At 53.5% G+C, this 12,849-nt stretch overlaps 2 protein-coding genes across 2 annotated transcripts in view; both read right to left on the bottom strand.

The window, feature by feature from the left end:
• Dnlz (DNL-type zinc finger) overlaps nucleotides 1-3,080 on the bottom strand; it is a 5,480-nt gene extending 2,400 nt beyond the window's left edge. Inside the window, exons 1-2 of the mRNA XM_013355708.2 lie at nucleotides 2,783-3,080; nucleotides 2,315-2,454 (exon numbers count right to left, since the gene is read on the bottom strand). Coding sequence (XP_013211162.1) covers nucleotides 2,315-2,454; nucleotides 2,783-2,998 — 356 coding nt within the window. The 5' untranslated portion in view covers nucleotides 2,999-3,080. The remainder of the gene's footprint in view (nucleotides 1-2,314; nucleotides 2,455-2,782) is intronic.
• A 115-nt stretch (nucleotides 3,081-3,195) lies between these two features.
• On the bottom strand, nucleotides 3,196-12,849 carry Card9 (caspase recruitment domain family member 9). Its single transcript, XM_005346251.3, has 13 exons — nucleotides 12,758-12,849; nucleotides 11,285-11,555; nucleotides 10,745-10,882; nucleotides 9,616-9,920; nucleotides 9,363-9,542; nucleotides 9,107-9,250; nucleotides 8,653-8,778; nucleotides 6,924-7,115; nucleotides 6,379-6,420; nucleotides 5,944-5,992; nucleotides 4,497-4,570; nucleotides 3,461-3,537; nucleotides 3,196-3,385 (listed from the first exon to the last, which is right to left on the bottom strand). The coding sequence occupies exons 2-13, from the start codon at nucleotides 11,466-11,468 to the stop codon at nucleotides 3,286-3,288; spliced, it is 1,611 nt and encodes a 536-aa protein (XP_005346308.1). The 5' UTR covers nucleotides 11,469-11,555; nucleotides 12,758-12,849; the 3' UTR covers nucleotides 3,196-3,285.

The raw sequence follows: 12,849 nt of genomic DNA, 5'->3' as shown, positions 1-12,849 counted from the left end.
GCAAATCAAAACAACTCTGAGATTCCATCTTACACCTGTAAGAATGGCCAAGATCAAAAACATTGATGACAAGCCGGGCGATGGTGGCTCACGCCTATAATCCCAGCACTCGGGAGGCAGAGGCAGGCGGATCTCTGTGAGTTCTATGAGTGCTCTGTGTGTACAACTTTATGCCAGAAGAGGGCATTAGATTCCACTATAAGACAGTTGTGAGCCACCCTGTGGTTGTTGGGAATTGAATTTAGGACCTCTGGAAGAGCAGTCAGTGCACCTAACCTGTCCAGCCTGCCTTTTCACTTTTTTTTTTCATTTTTACTTTTGGGGGGATGAGGGTTTTTAAGACAGGGTTTCTTTGTAGCTTTGGAACCTGTCCTGAAACTAGCTCTTATAGGCCAACCTGGCCTTGAACTCACAGATCCACCTGCTTCTGCCTCCTGAGTGCTGAGATTAAAGGTGTGTGTCACCACTGCTCAGCTGGACTTTTTCTTTTATTGATATTTATTGAGCTCTACATTTTTCTCTGCTCCCCTCCCTTCCTCCTTCCTCTCCCCTCCCCCCTTCAGCCCTCCCCCAAGGTCCCCATGCTCCCAATTTACTCAGGAGATCTTGTCTTTTTTTTTTGGTTTTTCGAGACAGGGTTTCTCTGTGGCTTTGGAGCCTGCCCTGGAACTAGCTCTGTAGACCAGGCTGGTCTCGAACTCCTGGGATTAAAGGCTTGCGCCACCATTGCCCGGCTGAGATCTTGTCTTTTTCTACTTTCTACTTCCCATGTAGATTATATCTATATAAGTCTCTCTTAGTGTCCTCATTGTTGTCTAAGTTCTCTGGGATTGTGGTTTGTAGGCTGGCTTTTTTTGCTTTATGTTTAAAAACCACCTATGAGTGAGTACATGTGATAATTGTCTTTCTGTGTCTGGGTTACCTCACTCAAAATAATATTTTCTAGTTCCATCCATTTTCCTGCAAAATTCAAGCTGTCGTTATTTTTTTCTGCTGTGTAGTACTCCATTGTGTAAATGTACCACATTTTCCTTATCCATTCTTTGGTTGAGGAGCATTTAGGTTGTTTCCAGGTTCTGGCTATTGCAAACAAAGCTGCTATGAACATAGTTGAGCACATGTCCTTGTGGCACGATTAAGCATCCTTTGGATATATACCCAAAAGTGGTATTACTGGGTCTTGAGGAAGGTTGTTTCCTAATTTTCTGAGAAATCACCACACTGACATCCAAAGGGGCTGTACCAGCTTGCATTCCCACCAGCAATGCAGAATGTTCCTTTTCCTCACAACCTCTCCAGCATAAGTTGTCATCAATGTTTTTTTTTTTTTTGGTTTTTTGAGACAGGGTTTCTCTGTGGCTTTGGAGCCTGTCCTGGAACTAGCTCTTGTAGACCAGGCTGGCCTCATAAATAAATCTTTGGGTTTTTTTTTGTTTGTTTGTTTGTTTTGGGTTTTTTTTTTTTTTTTTTTTTTCCGAGACAGGGTTTCTCTGTAGCTTTTGGTTCCTGTCCTGGAACTAGCTCTTGTAGACCAGGCTGGCCTCAAACTCACAGAGATCCGTCTGCCTCTGCCTCCCAAGTGGTGGGATTAAAGGCGTGCGCCACCACCGCCCGGCAAATAAATAAATCTTTAAAAGAAATAAAGTGAAAAGGCCATAGGAGGTCAGGCAGTGGCAGAGGTGGAGCCACGGAACTAGAGATATAGTTTGCCACACTTGGGGGTTATTCGTGGTCTCTCTGAAGTTCAAATTCAAGTTTCTAGATCCACATGGAAGCTGGGCTGTCCAGTGAAGCCAGGCAAGGCTCCTCCTGAAGGGCCACAATGTAATGATCTATCCTGTCCCTTTAAGAGACAAGTCAGGGGCTAGAGAGATGGCTCAGCGGTTAAGAGCACTTGACTGCTCTTCCAGAGGTCCTGAGTTCAATTCCCACCAACCACATGGTGGCTCACAACAACCTATAATGAGATCTGGTGCTCTCTTCTGGCCTACATAGGCAGGACACTGTATAAATAAATAAATGAATAAATAAATATCTTTAAAAAAAAAGAGACAAGCTATGCCCACTCCCTCTCCAGTCGGCTGAGGCAGGCAGATCTTCCTTCTTGCTTGCAGCCTGAGTCTCTTCCCTTTTCTGTCTCCCTCTCAAAGAGGCAGCTTTTCTGTCTCTCCCCACTTTTTCCCACTTCTCCCCTTTCCCCCTCCGTCCCTCCCTCCCCTGGCTGCTTGGGGACCTGCAGCTGCCAGAGATCCGCATTTTACTTAATCCATAACACACAATCCTACTGACTCCTATCCCTCCCAGCTGGCCTTACCTCTTCCCCTGCAAGTCAGAGAACCAGCCTAGGTTGTCGGCGATGATGTGGTTGTTCTGGCAACCAGGGCACTTAACGATGACCACAGTTTTGTGATAGGCCGACTTTGAGATGCGCTGGGATGACCGAGTCCCACAGACCTAATTGGGTTAGAGAGGTGGTCAGGCCAGGTACACACAAGAAAGCCCCCTCCAAAGGGCTAACCACCCTGCGAGACAGTCCCAACTCGGTCCCAGAGGGTCCCACCTAGGAGAGATCCCAGTTACTTCCTACCCAGAACGCCTGTCTCCAGGTAACCTTCCCCATCCCTGGAAGCCTCTGTCCCTCAAATATGATTCCATCCCTTCCCAACCCTCCCGCGGAAGACCCCGTCCCCTCCCCGGCCCGAAGGTTACTTCCAGTCCCTTCTCTGAGAACCACGCTCCTTCAGGAAGTGAACCAGCGCCAGGTTCTCTCGGCCGCGCCTACCTTGCAGGTGTAGTGGAGCTGGTATTGGCTCGGCTCGACGCGCCCCAGCGCGGCCACAGACTCGGGTTCTGGTGCGGAGTTCGAACTCCGCCAGCCCCAACGTCTCTCCGCGGTCGTCAGGCGAGTTCCCGCATCCCAAAGTCGCCCCGGCCCGGGATTCCGGGTCCGCACACTACGCAGTAGTGTAGGCACGCGGTTCAGTGCTGTCCGCAACATCCCGTCTGTGGTCCTCGGCCGATCCTTCTTGCCGCCCCGCGCGACAGAGTTGGAAATACGCGCCGCGGCCGGAAGCGACCCTCTTCGGCTTCCGTAGCCGCCCGGCGCGCTGCCCTCTGTCGCCCCCTGGTGTCCCTCTGAGTGCACATCCACCCAATAGGTTCGGCTTGGTGGTCATTTTATTTAGCTGTATTTTCCAACACTTGTACAACACATGTGTAGCATACAGTAAAAAAAATGCAGCATCCCTTCACATTTACACAGATGCTCGGCCTCGGTGCGGCCCGCTAGGAGCCCTCGGTGTCGGTATTGTCGCTGCCAGTGGTGTTCTCGCAGTCTCCCTCGTCCTGTCGCCAGCTGTTCTGCATCTTGCGGAGCGCCCGTTTCCTATGGGACCCGCAGTGTGAGCAGGTTCATGCCAGTGTCCCACCCTTCCAGGTCGTCCTGCCCGCCGCCCCACACCTGCGGTAGTTCTCGAAGCTCTCCTTGAGGCGCCGCCGCTCCTTCTCCGGGGGTTCGCTGCTGCTGGGCCCCATGCCCTGCAGAAGGAACAGGGCCGGCAGCTAGACACTGTGGCCTTCCCAGGGCCGCCCTGGGACTCTTAGCAAGTGTGAAGCTGAGCCAACTGGCTGCGGGGCCTGATAAACTCCAAGATGAGAGAGCACGGGGGAACTACCCCTTTAGCCAGACTGACCAGATGACTTCTTTGTTGTGGAATATTACTTTAACTATGTAAAGATGTGTTACGCTTGTTTATGTTGCGGAATATTACTTTAACTATGTAAGGGTATGTTGCTTCTGTTTATGCTGCATTTGTCTAGTTATGTAAAGCTGTGTTGCTGCTTTATGTTGTCTTCCTAAGGCACCTACCTAATTGACGTAATAAAAAGCTGAACGGCCTATAGCTAGACATTAGAGGGATAGGTGGGGCTGGCAGGGAGAGAGAATAAGCAGGAGGAGGAATCTAGACTTGAGAGAGAAGAGAGTGAGGGAGAAAGACAGACAGCCAGGAAGCTGCCAGCCAGCCAGCCAGACACAGAAGAAGCAGGAAAAAATAGGACATACAGAATGAAAGAAAGGTTAAAAGCCCCGAGGCAAAACGTAGATGAAGAGAAACAGGTTAAATTAAATGATAAGAGCTAGTGGGACAAACATAAGATAAGGCTGAGCATTCATAATTAATAATAAGTTTCAGTGTCACTTGGGAGCTGGTTGGCAACCCGGAGAAAGCCTGTTACACTTCCTCCCCGTGGACAGCTGTAGGGGTGTCCTTTCATTGTTGCCCCGCCCCATCCAAGCACCCCACAACATCTAGGGTTCTGTCCACAAAGAGGGGCTCCACTTCATGTACCAAACACTACCCAAATGTTAAACCCCATGCATGCACTGCAAAGACCTTGTGATCTGCAGCTGTTCGGGGGGGTACAGGTAGAGTCACCTTCTTCCCCAAGATCAGCCACTGAGTCACCAGGACTCTGGGGGCCCCAGTCAGCCTTACATGGGTTTGTGAAAGCGGCTCCTTGCTCTGAGCCACAAAGGGCTGCTCTGGGCTCTCTCTGTCTGCCAGGACACCTGAAAGGAAGAGCTGTGCTTGTAGGGTGCCCATCCAGCATGGCCACTACCTCCCTCTGCTAACAATCCAGCTAGCACTAGCCCAGGCCAGTGGAGACTGCATTTTCCAGGCAGGGACAGGCCGAGCCCTAGGCTGCCAGGAGCTCTCAACAGGGCTCCTACCATCACCCACCCAACCTTCCAAGCTGACTGTCACCGAACATACAAGGATGGATGGGTAGGAAAGACTCCTGGTCCCCAGGACAGTTTGCTCATGCATGTCCTAGGCCATGTCTCTGTTGGCTTGGCAACATTTATTTGCTTAGTGGTTCCCATGGGTGGGATGGGAGCAGCCTCAGTGGAGAGCTCAGGACTTCTGGAGGTGAGAGCAAGTACACTATATTAGTTAGACCAGACTAGGTGGCCAGACCCAGCATGCCCAAGGTCCTGGGCAGAACAAGGCTAAAGCTTCCAGGCAGATGTCCAGGGAGGGCTATGAACATCAAGAAACAGTTATATCCAAGGAGGACTCAGGATGTGAGAGCAACCAGCAGACCCACCTCCTTCCCTCTCACTTTCATGGTGCCTAACTCCTGGCATGCCTTGCAGGGAGCTGGCTGTTCTTGGGTTCTCTTTCTTTTGTGCCCACATGGAGCTCAGTGGCCTAAAGTTGGGTCTTGGGGGCTGCAGTGGGTGACCCACCTCCACACTTCTCCATCCGCACCACTTGTTCCCCTTTTGCCTCTGGTGAGAGCCTGGGCTGAGGCTGAGCTGAGGAAGTCTATTTGACTTCTCAAGAAAGCTCTCAGGGCTCCTTCCTGCACCAGACATCCTTCCCCACCACCACCACCTCCCATCTCCAGCTACTTCAGGACACTCTGTTCTCGTCAGTTCCCCCACTGCCATCCCCAGGACCAGAGGAGGGTCCTGTCTAGCAGCCTGCTACTGTGGTAGCATACACCCCATCTCCTTGCTTGCTGCCCTATCTATAGCGCCATCCCTTACTTCCTCATTGAGAACACCTGGATGCTGGCTATTCGATCCCTCTGCAGGGGGATGGCTGGTAGGGAAAGATGGGCCTAGGCAGGATGGGGGCTCCACATTCACTGCCGTCTGAACCACAGACCCTGAGACCTAAGCCCCATGTTCAAATCAGATTCCTTATTCTCGGGGTGTGTGAGCCTAAACATTTAGTCCTTCACCACTCTTCACCACTGCCACTCCCTGCCTCAGTTTCTCTGTCCTTGGAGTGGTGTGACTACTGAGACAGAGTAAGTCACACAGCTTTGCGTGCTGAGGATGGGCCAGGGTTCTGGGAGGCCCAGGAGACTCTAGCCCAGGTGCCTCTGGGCTAAGGGAGGGTCTGACGGTGCCTGGTACCCCCACCTGCTCACCTTTGTCTGAGAGTTGGGTATCCTCCTCCAGGTCCTGAGGCAGTGAGAGCTTCCAGACAGAGACATGCCACCCAGTTAGGCCATCCATGCTACAAGCCACCATTGCTCTTCCAGGACTAGATGTGGCCTCCCCCACTGCCCACTTGATCTGCACAGAGATCTTTGGGGCTCAGTCCCAGTCAGGCCAACGGGTAAAGGGAAGCATGAAGTTCCTGTCCTAAGAGGCCAGGGTGTGGGCATTGGACTGCGTCTCACTTTGCTCACAAAGGCCCCAGATTTTGGCCAGTTGTCTTCCCTGTAACCAGCCCAAAGTGGGAGAGAAGGGACAGTCCAGTTCGGGTGGACAGGACCATGTGGGAGATGAGTGTAGGGTCGGAGGGAGGTTGGAGGCCAGGGAGAGGCCCACTCTGTGCCCACCCGTTGGATTGCACTCACCTCCTGGGAGTTCCTGGGTGAAGTATCCTCCAAGTCAGAGCTCTGCGGCCACAGAAAAGGAAATGGGTCAGTACACTACAGGGGTTCTAAGTACCTGGACATGGGGTGTGCAGGGCATAGGGATGGCCCCACCCGGGAGGGCCCCACCCCAGCCCCATCCTCTAGGGAGGCCCTGAGTGTATCTGAGTCAAGCCAGTAACCTCTTCAGGACCCTGACCCAGAACATCTGCCTTTCTTTAATGCTACCCCCCAAGCCACGTGAAGGTTATGCCTCGGTCAAGGCCACTGTCCAAAAGCCCCTGTGTGCTGACTGGACCTTGAGTTACATCTATGTCTATCATTCCAGCATGAGTTCCAAAGAGGAAAAGGGATTCAGGAAGGCCCAGGCATTTTTGGAAGCCACAAGCAGGGCACCAGCCATGCCAGGCTAGGATTGGGGATGCCCCTAGGCTGATGATCCCTCTTGGAGTCTTGCCCTGAGCCCGGGTCCTCCCCAGCTCCCTCACTGCTCAGACCTCCGCAGGTAGAGAAGACGCAGGACCTACCAGGATGAGCATGTCCAGCTGTTGCTGTTTGAGCCTGCCCTCAGCGGCCAGTAACCGGCCCTCGCTCTGGAACAGCTGCAGCTGCAGCTCGTCCGCCTTCTCGCTCAGCTCTCGAACCTGCTTTCGCAGCTCGTCCTTCTCCTGAAAGCTCTGGGCACACTGCGCATGCAGTTCTTCCCTCGAGGTCATAGCCTGTAGGGATAGGAGGAGCAAGAGACCTGACCAGTGAGGCTCTTGGCTTTTATTTGGCAGTAGAGACCCCACTCTACCAAGGGTCCCGGCTGGATGTCAGCCACCCTGTTGAGCAGTTGGAGTTGCTGAACTGGAGGGATTCTCAAAGTGGCCAGGACTCTCAGTACAAAGGAACAGACACTGGATGGGGTAGCGCATGCCCAGCATCCTTGGGAGTAGTTCAAGGTCCTCTTTGGACATAGTTTGAGTTTGAGGCAAGACTATATAAGACACTGTCTCAAAACAATAAAAAATAAATAAATAAAATTAATTTTAAAAGTAAGCCGGGTGACGGTGGTGCACGCCTTTAATCACAGCACTTGGGAGGCAGAGGCAGGTAGATCTCCGTGAGTATAAGGCCAGCCTGGTCTACAAGAGCTAGTTCCAGGACAGGCTCCAAAACTAGAAAGAAACCCTGTCTCGAAAAAAAAAAAACCCAAAAAACAAAAAACAAAACAAACAAACAAAAAAGTAAAACTCTCTGTGATCAGTGCTCAAGGCAGTTCCTAGGGAAGTCCAACTGAGGCGTCACATGTCTCTAGTAGATAGCATGTGTCTCTGTTCCACCCATGTGGCATTTTTTTGTAAATCCTGGATGCAGCTTGACATCAAGAACATGATCAATGCTTGGTGGTGGCGGCACACACCTTTAATCCCAGCACTAGGGAGACAGAGAGACAGACAGAGGTCTGTGAGTTCAAGACCAGCCTGTACTACAGAGTTAGTTCCAGGACAGTCAGGACTATACAGAGAAACCTTGTCTTGAAGAAAAAAAAAAAAAAAGAAAAGAAAGAAAGAGAAATAAAAAAGAAAATGATTGATGACTCTTCTTAAAACGAACACCATGCTTTTTCTTTTGTTTCCTGGGAGAAAGTTTCATTATCCCAAACTGGCCTAAAATTTACTATGTAGCTGAGGATGGCCTTGAATTTCTGGTCCTCCTGCCTCTACAAAGCCTGGGATTACAGGCATGTGTCACCAAACCTGGCTCAGTTGCTACTACTTTTTGTTGTTTTTGGCTTTTTGAGACAAGGTCTCCCATTGTAGCCCAAACTGGCTCAGAACTCACTGTGTAATCCAGGCTGGCCTTAAACTCACAGTAATTATTTTGTCTCAACTTCCAAGTGCTAGAATTGCAGGTTTGAACTACTACTATTACCACCTATGCCAGGGAGCTACCTCCAGCTCTTCCTACCCAATGCCTGCCCTCCACCCCCCATTTGTGCAGCTAGCAACTTCCTCTCCCCTACTGAAGTCTCCAACTTCATCCTTACCCTAACCAGCACAAGGGCCACTGGGACTCCCCTGTTTCATAAGTTCTTTCTGTGAGAAAGACAGACTTTCCTGTGTTTGTACGAGAGGCCCGAGGTCCTACCTTTTGAAGTTACCTCAAGAGTAAACAAACAAAAGCTGCTTTGGCCACAGCTCCAAAAGCTGCTGCACCGGCACCCCAACACGTCTCTCGCTCTCATCTTCTGAACACAAACGTGGCACCTACCTGGTCCCGCTCAATGGAGACCTCTTCCATCTGCTGCAGGATAGCCTCGATCCGGTCCTTGTACATCTTGGCATCCTTGCGCAAGGCCTGGCACTGCAGCTCGAACAGCTCCCTTTCCTCCATGCACTACGGGGAGCACCACTCAGCCTCACCCACTCTCCACTGCCCACCCAACCCTTGGGCTGGACTCAGGACAACAGCTCCAGAGTGCACAAGATCAGGCTAGCTGGGATGATGGGAAGGGCACTGGAGTCCCAGGCTACCGTCGGCCAGCTTGGTCTGAGACCCTGGCCTCAGCCACCACTGGTCACATTGTAACCCAAAGGGTGACCCTAGCTGTGGACACGACATGACCGTGCACCAGGAATTGGTGAAGGGGAGATAGGGAGGTAGATCCCAGACCCCCCCTTCCGCGTACCCAGGGGGGCATTGCTTGCCTGCCCTGGTCTCTCACCCGGATCCGGAGGGCCTCAGCCTGGCGGAGGTCCTTGCGTAGGAAGAAGATGGTGTTGGCCTGCTCCTGGTGCTCCTTCAGGGCCTGGCGCCAGTCCTCCTCCAGAACTTGAATGTAGGGGCTGTTCCTGTCCACCTTCCCCTCCTGGAGGTGGCAGAGGGCAACAAGCCTGGCCACTGCAGTTGTACCACCTGGTGTGCCCCGCTTGAAGCCCCCCGCAGAAATGAAGCCTGGTGTGCACTGCTGGTAGCCCTACCTGTACAGAGACCTCCAACTCTTGCACCCGGGCCTGCAACAGGTCCTTTTCCTGCTGCAGCTCCCACATCAGCTCCTGACTAGGCCGCTGCTCCATGGCATGCCTGAGCTTCAGTGTGTGTTTCCGCTCCACCTTGCAGTCATCCTCCGCCTTCATGAGGCTGTGCCTGAGCCGGTCCACCTGTGGGAGGTCCAGTCAGTGAGTGGCAGGCTCCTCCAGACCCCACTCTCCTGCAGATGGGGCCAGCGATCACCTCAAGCTGCAGGTCGCGGTTGCGCATGAGCGCGGAGCCCTTCTCTTCACTGAGATGCGCTAGGCGCTTGGCCAGGTCGTAGTTCTCATCCTTGCAACGCTTCAGCTCTCGGCTGCTCAGCTCGCACTCTTCCTTGAGCCGCTGGACGCGCTCCTGGTGTTTCCGCAGAAGGCTGTCCTTCAGCCGCAGCTCCTTGATGAAGTCGTCCTTGGAGTTCAGAAGTGCCGTCAGGTCCTGAACCTTCTTCTGCAGCTTCATGACCTCTGTCATCAGCAGCTGCGTCAGGCCCGACTCCCCTGATGCATCTGGGGACCATGCAGTGTCAGATGGAGCCTGTGGCTGTCACCTGCAGACCCTGTTCTTGTCCTCCAGGAGTGTGTGCTTGAAGACCAGCAGTGTGGGGACAGAGGGAGCAGTGCTGGTCACCCGCAGAGAGAAAGCTGGCGGGAAAGCTCCCTCAGGATGAGTGTGTTCACTAGGCCCAGTCTGCCTTGCTGCCCCTTACAGATGACCTGACTGGGACCATTCATGTGCCAGTTGCTCTCTCTCTCTCTCTCTCTCTCTCTCTCTCTCTCTCTCTCTCTCTCTCTCTCTCTCTCTCTCTTTCTCTCTCTCTCTTTCTCTCTCCCTGAGTCAGTGTCTCACTATGTAATCCTCTAACTCAGAGATCTGCCTGCCTTTCCCTCCAGAGTGTGCTGGGATTAAAGGTGTGTGCCACCATGCCTAGCTCTCTACTTTTATAATGGTCTTTATGAGATGAATGAGGACTGATAGGGATGTGGCTACCCTATCAGGAGACGACACTTCTGTCCCCTCTAGAAACTGTAGGATTTTGCCCTTAGGTGATAACTGGGTCCCGTGGAAATGGCACTTCTGAGGGGTCTCCTCTTCTCAGTGACTATTCTTAGGATGGGAAAAGCAAAGGAAGGTTCTCTTTCTGGAGACCAGCAGGACCTCAACAAGCCGGGGAGCCCTGACCCTGAGCAGCCGAGAGCAGTCACTCAGTACCACTACCCTGATATATACCGTAGGGCTTGTGTCAGACTCATTCACTCTGATGCAACCACAGAAGCCGGGACCCAGTGGCACCTGACTCCGCCCACAGCACCAACCCTCTTGTGCCTCTCACCAATGATCATGGAGAAGACACGTGCTGGCTCCTTGCCAGTGACTTTCCTGTATAACTGCGGGTAGTAGAGTTCCAGACTCTCAAGGAAGGCTACATAACCCTTGTGGCCTGTCCGCTGCAGGATGTCCAGGAGCACGCCTACAGGTGGAAGAGACGGGGTCAAGGCCAAGGTCCGGGTAGGTAGACGCTCTGGGGTCCAGGTGGGATGGTGGAGGACTGCTCTGGGTAGAGATCCCAAGCTGTGTAACCCCCACCCCTCACTTCTGGGCCATCACATAAGGCACCCTGTGGGACTCAGTCTAGGCAGGGCAGGGTGCTGCCTTCACTCTCCCAGTCCTCTCAGGGCCTGAACAATGGTAAGAACTCCTCTTCCTTCTGGGTGGCCCCAGAATGGCGAGGGGAGTGGACGCTCTATCGCTCATACATCCTATGTGGAGATGGAGCTGGGAGGGGACAAGGTCAGGGCAGCCTCTGGCCACGTGTCTTGTAGGGATCATGAGGGACTCGGACTGGGCCTGCTGGCACGGGAGCAGCCCTCACCCACTTTCCGCTTGCGGATGACCAGGTTGGGGTCACTGAGCACCTGCTCCTCGTCATCAGGGTTCAGGACTTTGCACTGGCGCAGGTAGGGTGTGATCCGTGAGGGGTCGATTACAGAGATGAGCTTCACCCGGAAGCTCTCCAGGGCACTCCAGCACTCATCGTCATTCTCGTAGTCTGACATGTCCTCTGTGGGCTGTGCTGACAGCTGAGCAAGAGCAGCGGACGAAGTGCCCCCCTTCTGTTCCCTGCTGAGTCTGCAGCAGTCAGCCTACGATAGACCCAGGCCTGTGAGTGCCAGGCCACGGCTTTCGGCAGGGACACAGCCACTCATGTTAGGGAAATTTGAGGGCTCAGCCTCATCCTTGTTCCGCGGCTTCTGAGGGATAGCCGAGGTGCACAGACAGCCCCTTCTCAGGCCACCCTGTCAAGCTCACCTTCCCCAAGCAGCTGTCCTGCCCCCGTCACCCCTGGCTATGTCAGGGAAGGGACAGGTTGGGTCTAAGAGAAAATTCCTTGTACAATGGCTGTCACTAGCTTCTGCCCTCTACCCTAAAGTGCTCTGGCCCTCCCTGAAGAGAGATGAGTGTACGGAGGAGTTTTTGCCCCTACTAGCCGTCCTACATGGCACCTTCTTGGGTGGCATGGACTCTGGCTGGCTAGTGTCCAGATTGGGGCTGAGAGGCAGGTTGGTTGGAGGCGTTCTCACTCTGCCAGGGAGCCAGGCCTGTGTGACTTCCTCATTCTCTGACAGGCCCCGTGCCCTTCAAGCCTTCCGTTGTACCCAGCCAGTGATGCAACAGCCCCCTGGCAGCTGCCCGTGACATGGAGCTATTCTGGGAGGACAAGTGAGGGTTGGTCGTAGGAATATCTCTCTCTTCCTGCCAGGCTGGGTACACGGGAAGGGCAGGCAATGCCATCCAGTCTCCAGACATCTGCTATGACTCCCCTCCAGGTTTTCGGGAGTTGGGCACCAGCAAACCCTGTGCTTTTCTGTTCCAGATGACCTCTGGCCTCTGGCCACATGTTGGGGATCAACCAGGTCAGTTGTTCACAGGGGGAGCACTCATGTGGGACTGCCCACTGCTTCCACCGTGGACAGGTGGCGTCTTAGTGAGTAGCTTCAGTGACTCCAGGGCTGAGTGAAGGCAGCCCAGTCTCCAGCCCTTGGAAAACACTGTGATCCTGCCCAGAGAAGCTGGATCCCCAGCTCTAGCCGTGGCCACCTTCAGAAGCACTTCTCAGCACCCTGTGGCACCTTCTTGCTGACCCAGGGGACATTCCTCGGAAACTTGGGCCAATCGCCTGCCATTCCAGCCCCTCGGTTGGCCACATAGTCCCAGCACTGGAGGAGAACGGAGGCCCCCTGACGGTAGGCACTGACTGACTACTGGGTATAAGCTCCAGGAGAGTCCCAGCTGAGTCAGCCACAGGCTCCACCCACCTTCCAGAAGTGGTACTAGCTGAACTTACCTCAGGGTCTTGTGGGAGCCGCCTGCCAGTGGGATGCTGCTTGGGCTATGAGCACACCAGAAGCCTTGGTCTCTGCGAGTATGGGGATGGAT

This window comes from Microtus ochrogaster, chromosome 4 (genome assembly GCF_000317375.1).
Source record: "Microtus ochrogaster isolate Prairie Vole_2 chromosome 4, MicOch1.0, whole genome shotgun sequence".
In the NCBI taxonomy this organism is placed as follows: Eukaryota; Metazoa; Chordata; class Mammalia; order Rodentia; family Cricetidae; genus Microtus; species Microtus ochrogaster.
This window is presented reverse-complemented; position numbering and strand designations above follow the sequence as displayed.

Bases quoted from the DNA above. Each gene is read 5' to 3' on its own strand.
- Card9 (XM_005346251.3), bottom strand. From the start codon at position 11,468: ATGTCAGACTACGAGAATGACGATGAGTGCTGGAGTGCCCTGGAGAGC. The intron at 9,543-9,615 runs GTGATCGCTGGC...GACCTCCCACAG, and splicing joins ACCGCGACCTGCAGCTTGAG to GTGGACCGGCTCAGGCACAG. The intron at 8,779-9,106 runs GTGAGAGACCAG...TGCTCCCCGTAG, and splicing joins CTGAGGCCCTCCGGATCCGG to TGCATGGAGGAAAGGGAGCT.